General features: G+C 43.5%; 1 protein-coding gene across 1 annotated transcript in view; it reads right to left on the minus strand.

Annotated features, from left to right (window-relative positions):
* TMC2 (transmembrane channel like 2) overlaps window positions 1–12,875 on the minus strand; it is a 51,257-nt gene that overhangs the window by 20,071 nt on the left and 18,311 nt on the right. The window contains exons 9-11 of the mRNA XM_073329659.1: window positions 10,367–10,509; window positions 8,753–8,900; window positions 4,674–4,862 (exon numbers count right to left, since the gene is read on the minus strand). Coding sequence (XP_073185760.1) covers window positions 4,674–4,862; window positions 8,753–8,900; window positions 10,367–10,509 — 480 coding nt within the window. The remainder of the gene's footprint in view (window positions 1–4,673; window positions 4,863–8,752; window positions 8,901–10,366; window positions 10,510–12,875) is intronic.

Consider the following 12,875-nt stretch of genomic DNA (forward strand, 5'->3'; position numbering starts at 1 on the left):
AACCCGGGTTCCAGCCCAGGGCCCTGTGGACTGCAGCTGTGCAGAGTGCCTTCTGGAACAGCTGTGCGACAGCTACAATTTCCTGGGCTACTTCCCCATGGCCTCCTCCCAACACCTTCTTTGTTCTCACCACAGGACCTTCCTCCTGATGTCTGTTAACGCTTGTACTCCTGAGTCCTCCAGCAGCACGTCCTCTAGCTCCCAGCTCCTTACTCACCCCACACTAACCAGTTGCCCTGATTAGCCTGCCTTAATTAATTCTGGCAGCTTCTTGATTGGCTGCAGGTGTTCTAATCAGCCTGTCTGCCTTAATTGTTTCCAGAAAGTTCCTGATTGTTCTGGAAACGGGACCTACTTAAACTGGGGCTAATATATCTGCCTTCTATCACTCTCCTGTAGCCATCTGGCCTGACCCTGTCACATATCTTTTCCCCCCCACCGCTAAACACCACAGGGTTGGGCAACTTGGGACGTTAGGCAGTGTACCAGTGACAAGCCAACTGCATTGCCATGGTGGCTTCCAGCCTGGTGTTGTATGGTGAACTGGAAAAGTTGTAGGGACAGGAACCATCTGTTCACCCTTGCGTTCTTCTCTTTATTTCGCTGCGTCCATTGGAGGGGTGAATGGTCAGTCACAAGGGTAAACCATCGTCCCAGAAGGTAATAACGTAGTGTTTCCAGGGCCCATTTCACAGCTAGGCACTCTTTCAACCATGGCATACTTCTACTCTCTTGGGAGGAGTTTCTTGTTGAGGTAGAGGATTGGGTGTTCTTCATCTCTGACCATGTGCGATAGGACAGCTCCCTATCCTACTTCAGATGCACCTGTCTGTAAAATGAATTCTTTGTTGAAGTCTGGGGCTATAAGCACGGGGTTACTGCAGAGGGCTGTCCGTAGATCCATGAATACTTTCTCTGTGGCATCTGTTCACTTCACTATGTCTGGACCCCGGGCTTTTATCAGGTCTGTCAGGGGACTCGCTCTGGTAGCAAAATGGGGAGTAAATTGTCAGTAGTACCCCACCGCACCCAGGAATGCCCAGACTTGCTTTTTCCAATTTGGCCAGGGCCAATTCTGGATAGCCTCTAGTTTGTTTAGTTGGTGCTTGACCATGCCCCTTCCTACAATGTAGCCAAGGTATTTAGTCTCAACTAGCCTTACAGCACACTTGGCTGGGTTGGCTGTGAAGCCAGCCCGTCGTAGCATTTCCAGAACCACTTCCACTTTTTCCAAGTGGGTTTCCCAGTTTAGGGGTGTGAATAATCCAGGTATGCCGTTGCATAACTCGTATGGGGCTGTAGGAGCTTGTCCAAAAGATGCTGGAAGGTGGCAGGTGCCCCAGGCAGTCCAAAAGGAAGAACAGTATATTGAAACAGACCCTCTGGGGTAGAGAATGCCGTCTTTTCTTTTGCACCTTTGCAAAGGGGAATCTGCCAGTATGCCTTTGTTAAATCAAAGGGTCAAAAATGGTCAAAAATCGGGCATTGCCCAGGCAGTCAACTAACTCGTCGATATGGGGTATGCATTGAATTTGGATATCTCATTCAGTTGGTGAAAGTCATTACAAAACCTAGTGGTTCCATTGGGTTTGGGCACCAACACAATTGGGCTTGACCACTGACTGTGAGACTCTTCGATGACTCCCAGCTCCAACATCCTTTTTACCTCTACCTTGATCTCCTCCCTTTTTGCTGCTGGGACCTGATAGGGCCTTAAAGTTACCTTTGCCCCAGGGTCTGTGATAATGTGGTGATATGCTTCGGTGGTCTGACCTGGTTTGGTTGAAAACACGTCCTGGTATCGGTTGATCATCTCAGTTACCTCTTTCTTCTGGTTTGGTGTCAGATCAGTAGATATCCTGATCTGCTCCTGCATGTTATTTCCCTGGATCAGGGTGTCTTGGGCCACTACACGCACCTCCCGTTTGTGCCAAGGCTTTAAGAGGTTAATGTGATAAATTTGTTCTTGTTTCCAGCATCCTGATTGCCACATCTTGTAGGTTACTTCCCCCACAGTTTCAATCACCTCATAGGCCCCCTGCCATTGGGCCAAAAGCTTGTTTTCTGCCGTGGATACCAACACCATCACCTGATCCCCTGGTTAGAACTGTCAGACTTTTGCCTGGCAATTGTAATGGGTTTGCTGGGCCTCCTGCGCCTTTTCCAAATGTTCCCGTACAATAGGGGTGACCCGGGCTATCCATTCTCGCATCTGCAACACATGGTCAATTATATTTCTCCCCTCATTGGGTTCCTCTTCCCAGATTTATTTTGTGATATCTACTATGCCACAGGGGTGGTGTCCGTATAATAACTCAAAGGGGGAAAACCCAGCTGAGGTACCTCCCAGATTGCAAAATGACTTCAGTTCCTGGCATATCTAATTACTGTACCTCCTACAGTCCCAAAGGCTGAATAATCTGGGATGATTTGTGCATTTTGCCAGAACACTTATGTTGTTATCGGAGGGATGAGGTCAACAGAAGATGCTCCTGTGACCCCAGAGCTTACTAACCACAACTCCCATTTACTTTAAAGAGAGCGGAGGCCTTTCAGAATGAGGTCCAATGCTCCTATTTTAATGTAGCAAGAATATCACAGAAACTAAGCTGTCAGCCTGTGCGTAAAATAATCTTTATTTTTTAAAAAAATGAGTGTCTCCTTCACACTTTTAAGAATATGTTGCTGACTAGAATGGAAACATACCTGGAACTCAGTTTTCTTATGAACCCAGCAATGATGCACAGATTTTGCCCTTGGTCACACATGTACAACACCCACTGACTTTAGGGAGAGTTGCACTTGTGTAGTCCCTGATAGAATGTGTAGGTTTTTCTAGTACCTACCTTACTGAGGGAGGGAACGCTGGCCAGAAGTTGAACATCAGGAATATCCCTTTTTCTTTTGGGAAAAATGCCATGAGATCTTAAAATATCAGCAGAAAAGCCTCAGAGGTTACAGCTGGTTGAAATTTTTCTGAGGCAACATTTTTCTGTTGGAAAATGCTGATTCTACTAAATTGAAATGTTTTGCAGGAATGTATCAATTTTGTCAAAATTCTCACAGGAAATTATCTAAACATTTAGTTTGGACTTCATCATTTCAACTTTTATATATTCTAAATATAACAGAAGTTGAAATGATAAAGTTGAAATGAAACATTTTGAGAAGGTCAAAACAAAACACATTCAGGAATACGTCATTCTTTGAAAGATTCCAAGATTTCAACTTTTTGCCTCAAAATGTAACAAAACCAAATGTCAAAATCTCAGCATTTCCCATGGGGTGGAGATTCTATTTTTCAACCAGCTTGATCAGCAGCAGACAGAAGGGAGCTCAGTTTAACCTTTTATCTGAGGGGAGGGCACCTCTAACAGTCAAGGGACCCTTCTTATACAATACCGCATCTCAATACCAAGTTTGAGACTTGGGATAAAATTTTCCAAAGCACCTAAATCACATAAGCTCCACTGAAAATTAATGGGACTTAAGGCTTGGCTACATTGTGAGTTACAGCGCAATAAAGGAGCCCTGGGTGCAGGAGCTCACTACCCGTCCGCACTGGCAAGGCACGTAGAGCGCTCTGACTCCACGGCTACAGCGCTGCTGGTACTCCACCTTGGCGAGTGAAATAACGTTTGCTGTGCCCTCGTGGAGCGCCGCAGCGCCAGTGTGAACGAGATGTTGCATTACTCTGCTCTGATCAGCCTCCAGAAACGTCCCATAATCCCCTTAAGTCAAGTGGCCACTCTTGTCATTGTTTTTGAATCTCTGCAGGAATGCAGATATGCCCTTTGAAAGCTCCGTTTCTGACAGCCGGCTGCTCATCTGCTCCGAGACAAAGCAACCATTTGTGTGGAATGCTGTGTGTGAGAGAAAGAGAGGCGCGGGGGGAGGGGGGTCTGCTGCTGTCTGAACTTACAAGACAGCATGCTGACATGCTCTCAGCCCCCCAAAAACCCACTCTCTCTCCTCCACCCCCCCCGCCCCATTTGAAAAGCATGTTGCAGACACTTGCATGCTGGGATAGCTGCCCATAATGCACCACTCCCAGTGCTGCTGCAAGTGCCAAAAATGTGGCCACACCGGTGCGCTTGAAGCTGTCAGTGTGGACAGACTGCAGCGCCTTCCCTACTTCACTCTCCGAAGGCTGGTTTAACTCAAAGCACTCTACATCTGCAAGTGTAGCCATGCCCTTAGTTACTTAAGTCACTTCAGCTATGTCTACACTGGAGGTGGGGGGAGGGAACAACCTTGTGACAGAAAGTCTCAGAGCCTGGGTCAGCTGACTCAGGCCTGTGTGGCTCAGGCTGTGGAGCTAAAAAACAGCAGTGTAGACGTTCCCGCTTGGGCTGGAATCTGGGCTCTGAAATCTGGCAAGGTGGATGGGTCTTAGTGCCTGGGCTCCAGCCCAAGCAGGGATGTCTACATACCTATTTTTAGCCCTGTACCACAAACCCAAGTCAGTTGATCCAAACTCCGAGACTCACTCCCTCTGCCCTGCCCCGTGTTAGATGTACACTTTGGTGCTTTTTAACATTTTAACCTTAATCCTGATGTGGGATTTGAACCCACAATCTTTTGTCTTAGCAGCTATCTTCATGCTAACAATTACTACACTTCTTTCCAAGGAAAGTTAATATTACAGAAAATCAGAAACAAACTCTTCTTACCTCATTTCTTTCATACCATCCAATGTTTTGCATTTTTGAAAAAGTCTGGGACCGTTTAACCACAAAATAAATGAGGTAGCCACTTCCACACAAGCAACATATGATAAGCACATTTGCCAGAACCCGAAGGAATCTTCTCAGATGGATGTTCTCATCCTTGTTACTTTCTTGCTCATCCACAATAGACTCCTTTATAAGTAGATACATTTAAAGAATTGTAGCAGATACATAGATTAATAGTTTAAAACCAGAAGGGACCATTAGATCATCTACTCTGACTTCCTGTATATAACAGGCTATAGAATATCATCCAGTTACACCATGCTGTTATTGAGGACAATGCCTTGTGTTTGACTAAAACATATCTTCCCAGAAAAGTATCCCATCTTCATTTGAAGACATCCAGAGACGGAGACTTCACTTTCCTGGGAAGTTTGTTCCAATATTCCAGAAGTTAATAATAACCCTTACTGTTAAACATCTATGCCTTCATCTTCCAGCCAGTGGTTCTCATTATGTCTTTCTCTGCTAGATTAAAGAGCTGTTTAGTACCCTTTTCTCCCTGTAATCAAGCCACTTCTCAATCTGTTTTTTGAGAGCTATGACTGTGAAATCATGGCTTTTTGGACATCTAATAAACTCTTTTTAAAGCATTCCCCCAATTTTCATTCATGTTTTTATGTTTAAAGATTTCCTCTCAATTCCACTCAACGTTTTCCTCAGCTTTGGGAAAAATTTGGACTTTTTGAAGCATATATTTGTTTCTGGTGGGGTTGCCTGGATTGAATATAATCAGATCATGATTAGTAGTCTCTAGGCAACCACCAACTTCCAGTCCAGGAATAAAATTGTCTGTCTTTGTTATAGTGAGGTCCATAATTAAGTTTCTTCATGTTGGGTACAATACTATCTGCATTGGAAAATTTTCTTTTATATACAATTTTTTAGAAACTCTAAAAACCTCTACTATTGGTCACACAGAACCTCCAGCATACATATCCCATAACAAATTTTTCTTTTCACACACGATAGCTGGGTATTCAGGAGTAACTCATCCTGTTCTCTGGTTTGATTTGGTGGCCTGTAACAGGTCCCCCGCAGTACCCACTCCTGTCCTCTGTTAGTGAGTTAGCATATTAATCCAAATGCATTCAAGATCCTGTCCTTCTGAGTTTCAACTAAAAAGGTGTCATTAATGTAGAGTGCTACCCACTTTTACCCACTCTGACCTTCCTAAACAGATTGTAACCAGTGATTTTAACATTCCAATTGTATCAAATTTCTTCTCATCAATGAGAAATTCCAATTCCTCTTGCTTGTTGTCCAGACTCCTAGCACTGGTATCTAAGCAACTGAAAAATGTTTTTCCTTCAGATTCTTTGTCACATTAGTTCAGCTTGTTCTCCACTCTGTGAGTTTGAGTTGTAGCACATTTGCCTTCTTAGCACCCTCCCCTTGCCTTGTTCATTTATTGCAATATTTGCATGGGCACTTATCAGACCACTTGTGGAACAAATTTGTGCTTTCAAAACCAGGGAGATTTCTGTCCAAGATGTTTGCTTAGATTACAGCTGAGTAAAACCATTGTTTCAAAGCATTACAAGGGATTTTACCCACACTCAATCTTTTTATAAAAGCCATTTACCCCGACTCGATGTCGCACTTTTCTGAATTGTTAGGATCCTAAATCTTCCCTACCTACCTGCTTACCCATACAATAAAGGAAATGGTCCAGGCTTTTCAGGATTGAGCCAAAAGAAATTAAAAACAAGAAAACCCACTACTTTGGCAGTCTGAGCCAGTAATTTTCTCTGGAGAGTTCCCAAAAGTTTTACCAGCTTCAAGGATGAACTTTTCAACAGCAAATATTAAAATAGAGAGGACTAAAATGACTAATGCAAGCACTCCAGATGCTATTTGCCTACTATTAGACATTATAAGCCCTAAATCTAATACACCTTTAAAATTGGCTCTTCTGTTGTAGCAAAGATCCTTCTGTTTTTATCTATGCTTAATGCACATGTGACCTCCCTCGTTCTCCAAGGTCTGTCTTTGAGTGTGACAAATGCAGACAATTAAGTTCAAGGACTTTGTGATGTAGGATTCAGCTCAAGAATTTGTATCTTAGGAAATTGAACATAACCTTTAATTACTGACTTCTCCTTCCACAATGATCTATGCATTTGGTTTTCTCCGTGTGTAAAATCATTTTAGGTGTGCTGATACCTAAATTGCTCTTTGCTCCTCTCAAGAATTCTAGAAATGTTTTACTCAGTCCATTTTATATTGGGCTCTTCTATGCACAGAGTTCATCTCAGCTGGTTGACTTTTTAATTGAAACTTGTTTTTAATGAAAAAAATGGCTTTTTGACCAAAATGTTAATGGAAATTTTCCATAACTCCAAAACTGAATGGGGGGAGGGGAACCATGTAAAGTTAAAAGTTAATCATTTTTTGTTTGGTTTTCAATTAAAATGTTCAGTGTTTTGCTTTTCAAAACAAAAGATTGTTAGCAAAACCTGATATTTTTTTAAAATTGAAAATAGTTTTGAAAAATTAACAACTTTTTTCAATTTTTGGCTTATGGATTTTTATTGAAAATCCAAAACTTTTCATGAGATATTAATTTTTTTCTGCAAATTGCCATTTTTCAACCAGCTCCACAATGGATCTTTTTAATAATTGCTTTCTCCATAACAATTTTCTTTGGAATTAATACAATATGGGCCAACCTTTTGTTCTCAACTAGACCAGTGTAAATTCGCAATGACTCCATTAACATCAGTGGCATTATTGTGATTCACACCAGTATAACTGAAGCAGAATTTGGCTGGTATTGTGTAACATGGTAGTCAAGACCCAAATGCAAATGTACACACACTCCTTGTCTGTCCCCTCTTTTACATAAACATGTAATAAGCTAAACAAAGAATTTTTGGCAAAGAGACCCACCCCTCCCCCCTGCCAAAATCCCCTTCATTCAAATTCAGCTTGTATACTGGCAGATTGTGAGAGTTATATTAGAAATAAAAATGAACCCAACCTCTATATTGGAATTAGAGCTGGACTCCATACCAGATCCTTGGATCTGATCCCATTGTATTTAAGAAAGTTCATATTAATGCATCAGGGCTAGGGCTAATCTCTCTAATGAGCTCTGTGATAGAGTATCATGACTTAGTACTTTGTGAGGATGTAAAGCACAATTCCACAGACTCTCTTTGGCAGCCAGAGCAGCTGGATCTCATTTTAGCTCAGGAAGATAAGACCTTTGATTGGAGGTGAGAGAGAGAGCAAGGAGGAGAGACAAGAAGCCCTGTAGGCAAAAGCCCTGGGGATCACCATAGGTGCTGGAATTAGGGGTGCTTGGGGTGCTACTGCACCCCCAGCTTAAAGTGATTTTCATCATATGCAGGGTTTACAGTTTGGTTCAATGGCTCTCACCATTCTCACTATACAAATTGTTCCAGCACTCCTCGGGATAACCAGCCTATGAAGGAGCTTGGATTAAGTTCAGTATAGAACTGTTTATAAGCAAAATCCTGTTTCTTAAGCTGAGTCTCCAAGGCAGCAAACTAAAGCAAATGCCAGCAAGGGCATGAGTTTGGACAAGAATCTATCGTGTGCATGCTGTGTTGGGAAGGAGTGGAGGATCCCATACTGTTCTTGAACTTGGGGGAAATTAGCATCTGGATCCAAACTTCTCAGCTCTGCTGTATCTCTAACTGAAACACATGAGGGCATATCAGAAAGATCATGCTTCACAAGAGTATCTCTGTACCTTGCAATTGAAAACCACTCACTTATTCCTCACTGATAGTCCCTACTCCATTCCCCAGAGGAAAGTTAAAACAGCTATAGTCTTCTTAACCCTAAATATGGAGCTCAGTTCATCACAGAACGTATGAACTAGAATCACCATGGTTAATCATTTTATCCCAGGGGACCCCTTAGGATGCTATATAGGTTCCAGGTTATTGTCTAATTTTCCCCTTGAAATGCTACTAAGGTGGATTCTGGTAGCATCTCCAGAGGCAGAGAACTCCCTATAGAGAAAGTGTATGTCATTTGGATATTACCTTGAAGCTGGTTGTAATAGATGCAAATTTGTTGTCTGCAGTTTCCGGGTTGCCAATGAGGTAATCCCAGCTAGTGAACATTTTCCAGCTAAAAGTGAAATTGTTGTCATCCCCATCTCCTGTGTTTTCATTGGCATTTCTGGCCATCCTGTGCGATGACACAAATGGCAATGTGTTTACTTGCAGTATATTATTCAGCCACTAGATGCCCCTGTGTGCTATATAGAAATTCAGACAAGTTGTGATTCCTGGTAAATAAGGAAAACAAAGCTGGGACTCAAGTTGTGTGGCAGTATCTGGTTTGTGTCTGGTTGTAGCTGTTTTCTTTAAATAAATACCTCTGGTTTAAGGAGGGCTAAGTCCATATATCATGATGCAGATCCACTATTCATTACAAAATGATAGCTATATTGGAGGATTTTTAATAACAGTAACATCAATGAAATTTAGGGGGATTCATAAATAGACCAGGAGCAGAATTATTTGTATAGTGCCTAGGACAATAGGGTTCTCGTCCATGCCTAGGCACTATGGCAATACAAATAAATGCCACCATCATCATCAAACTATATCTGTACTATTTTTCATGCTATTTAGATTAAGGAAAACAAATTTCTGATGCTGTCAGATATACCAGCTACAGCATGATGTTGCAGAGAGATTCAATGGTTACGCAACGCTGGAGTAGAGTACTTGCAGTAAACCAACATGAGGAGGGGGTGTGGGGGGAAGCATACTTGTTAATCAACACAGGAGCAGATACGTCTTCAATTGTTTCCTCTCTTTTATTTGATCCCTGAAATATTTTGTAATTCCTATTAGAGTTTCTAGCATAAATCCCTCCAGTATAGATGAGACAACAGAGGTTGAGATTTTATGGTAATAATGTAAATGTACAGCACATCTGAGTGTCTGGATGTATTTCTGTGCTTCATTCCAACAAAGGACTCAAGATTTTGGGTGCACTGAATAGCAACATGCCCGTTTCAATAAACATAAAAATCCATTTGGCTTACGCTTTCCTATGGGGAGGAAGGATAGTCTTGTGGTTAACTTGCATGATGTGGAGTCAGCAAATAGTCTGTGCAAAAGCAGGAATAGAACTTCTTTCTGTGTGACCACAGGCAAGTCACTTAACTCTGTGCCTGTATTTCTCCATCTGTGAAATGAGGTCAGTAACATCTATCTCCAGTGTTTTGGGAGGCTAAATTAAATCTTTCTGAGATCCTGGACTAGAAGGTGATAGATTAGTGCAAAACATTATTATTCTGCCCAGTGCAGATTGGTTTGGGTATGCATCTGCTTTGCTCATTAGAGTTTGGTTCTAATGTGTACTCATTATGAACACCACACAGCTCCTATTGGCGTCAGTGTGAGGTTTTGGGGGTGCAAGGAATGTAAGAGTAGGCTCTTTGGTGAAGTAGGTCCTAAAAGTCTTCTGAAATTGTCACATGAATTCCAATCACCTGGGAACTGGACTGAAAGTGCTATGCCACGCCCCTAAATCTGCTATTTTAACAATAAGTGGAGGAGAAAGGTGAAATGCAATAGAGAGTAGTTTGAATTTCAGAGAAAGAAGCAGGAAAAACACTAAAACCAAAGAACTATACTTACGATCTTATAACAACCATCAGGCTGTAGCCAAATACACTAACTCCAACCATGAAATATGCCATTGGTAGCCTGTATTTCAACCAGCCAATTGTCCGTTGATTATTGTAGTAGCCATAAAAAAGAGCAGAATATTTGATATAACCCTAAAGAAAAACAAAACAAACAAAATCCAACCAATAAGTTTGATTCCTTATCTGTTACATGGATTTCTCTTACAAGAGTGAAGGCCATTGCATTGTTTTAACCTTTCTTGTAAATGTTGCAAGTTAAAATAGTCATTTTAACGATGAAGTTTTTTAGTTCTACTCTTTTGGGTTAATCTTTGCTTTTTAGCGACTAGCTTCTGAAACACCACTCCATTGCTATCCTTATCAAATGCCTGTGATACACACACTCTGCCCCTCTACTGACCAGAAGAACCTGTCTAGGTGAGTGGAAGCAAGTCAGAGGGTGAAATTTGAGGTCTGAGCTGAACCTGTCCACAACTGAGGCCTTGTTCTCCCCCTGGGAATGACTCTCTTCTCCCTGTTTTACACGTCCCTTTGATGTAGTTGTTAATTCGTGCCACTCTTGGTTACTAACATAATCCTGGACCAAACATCCCAATTTTCTGAAAACTCTGAGGTGAATCCAAAACAATCGCATCTTCCCCTCCCCAAGGTCCCATCACACCCACTTGAAACCTTTTCTTCTAATTGGAAAATGAATGACTTTCACCCCAGAGCATCTCCTTTTATGGCTTAGTCTGCATTGCAAATTCACCTAAGTCTAAAATCAAAACAATCTTGACTCTTTTCCATGAAACCACTACTCTGATGGACCATCAGATCTCAGGAAATGTTCTTCTCGTTTCTGAAATGGAGCTGTGTTTTTATTACATACACAAGTGGACATTCACTGAGTTCCTAGAAAATCTTATTTCTTTGCGCATCAGCAGATTCTTCCCCACTTTTCTGTAAGAGCCGATCCATGTTGACGAGTACTGTAGCATATTGTACATCTTGTCCATCTCCTCTGCTTTGGCTGTTCTACCCTTTAACTGAATATTTACTGGATAGTAGAGACCTGACTACAGGGCCGGATTAACTCGCCTGTGGGCTCGGGGCTGTTAGATTTTGTGGGGTCCCTGAGGGTTTGGAGTGGAGGAGTGAGCTCAGGCTGGGACAGGGGATGGCGGTGCAGGAGGGGGTGCAGCTCCAGCTTAGGGGGGTGGGCTCTGAGGTGGGCCAGGGATGGGGCAGGGGTTTGGGATGCAGCAGGAGCTTCGGGGTGTGGGCTCTGGGAGGGTGTTTGGGTGCAGGAGGAGGCTCCAGGCAGGGGTAGGGGGTGTGGGGTGTAGAGTCCGGCTGGGAGGTGCTTACATCAGGCGGCTCCTGGCTGGTGGCACAGGAGGGCTAAGGCAGGATCCCTGCCTGCCCTGGCTCTGCGCTGCTCTGCTCCACGAGGTGGCTGACATGTCCGGCCCCTAGGCAGAGGGGCCAGACCATGCTGCATGGTGCATGCTGCCCATGCCCACAGGCACCACCCCCGCAACTCGCATTGGCTGCAGTACCTGGCCTATGGGAGCTGCGGAGCTGGTGCTGTGGGCGGGGGCAGTGCACAGAGATTCCCTGAACACCCCTTGCCTAGGGGCCACAGGGACACATCAGTGAGCCAGTGCTCGCGGCTCCAGCCCTGGGGGAAGGCGGGAGGGGGGGCACTGAGACTTGGGGACCAGTGTCCGGCTCGCGGCTTGGAGACTTGCCGTGGGCCGGATGAAAAGAAGCAGCAGGCCGCATCTGGCCTGCGGTGCTCCCCTTAGCCCGAGGCCCTGGGCTGCAGCCCCTAAAGCCCCTGCATTAATCCAGCCCTGCCTGGCTACAACATTCTGGAAAGCTCCCATCTGTGCTTCTGATCAGGACTTCGGAACAACGAAAGCAATATCCTAGGCTGTACACTTGACTCAGTTTAATCAGTTCTTTGTAAAATGATGGATGCATTCAGTAAAATTGTTAGTTATTCATGTGCTTATTAATGGGAGATTTCTAGTAATCCAGGCCACAACACTGGCTGCAGAGTTATTTCTTCCTGATTTCCAGCAGGTGGAGGGAACACTACAATTCGGAGTATAATGCCATAGGTACAGCATGACCTTTTGCATGTCTCTGCCATTTCTGGGGAGTCTTTGAGAGCAGAGAACAACACAGCAGCTGGTATGGCAGCAACACAGTCCCTTGGAAATGGTAGAAGATTATATTATGGGGGAGGGATAGCTCAGTGGATTGAGCATTGGCCTGCTAAATACAGGGTTGTGAGTTCAATCCTTGAGGGGGCCATTTAGGGATCTGGGGCAAAAATTGGGGATTGATCCTGCTTTGAGCAAAGGGGGTTGGACTAGATGACCTCCTGAGGTCCCTTGCAACCCTGATATTCTATGATTGTGTGTGATGGGGAGGAGTAAAGTAAAAAGCCTTGTAAAATAGAAAGAGGACCATTCTGGAGTTCATTAGTGCAGAGTGAAACTCAAGCC

This window comes from Lepidochelys kempii, chromosome 2 (genome assembly GCF_965140285.1).
Source record: "Lepidochelys kempii isolate rLepKem1 chromosome 2, rLepKem1.hap1, whole genome shotgun sequence".
Taxonomy (NCBI): Eukaryota; Metazoa; Chordata; order Testudines; family Cheloniidae; genus Lepidochelys; species Lepidochelys kempii.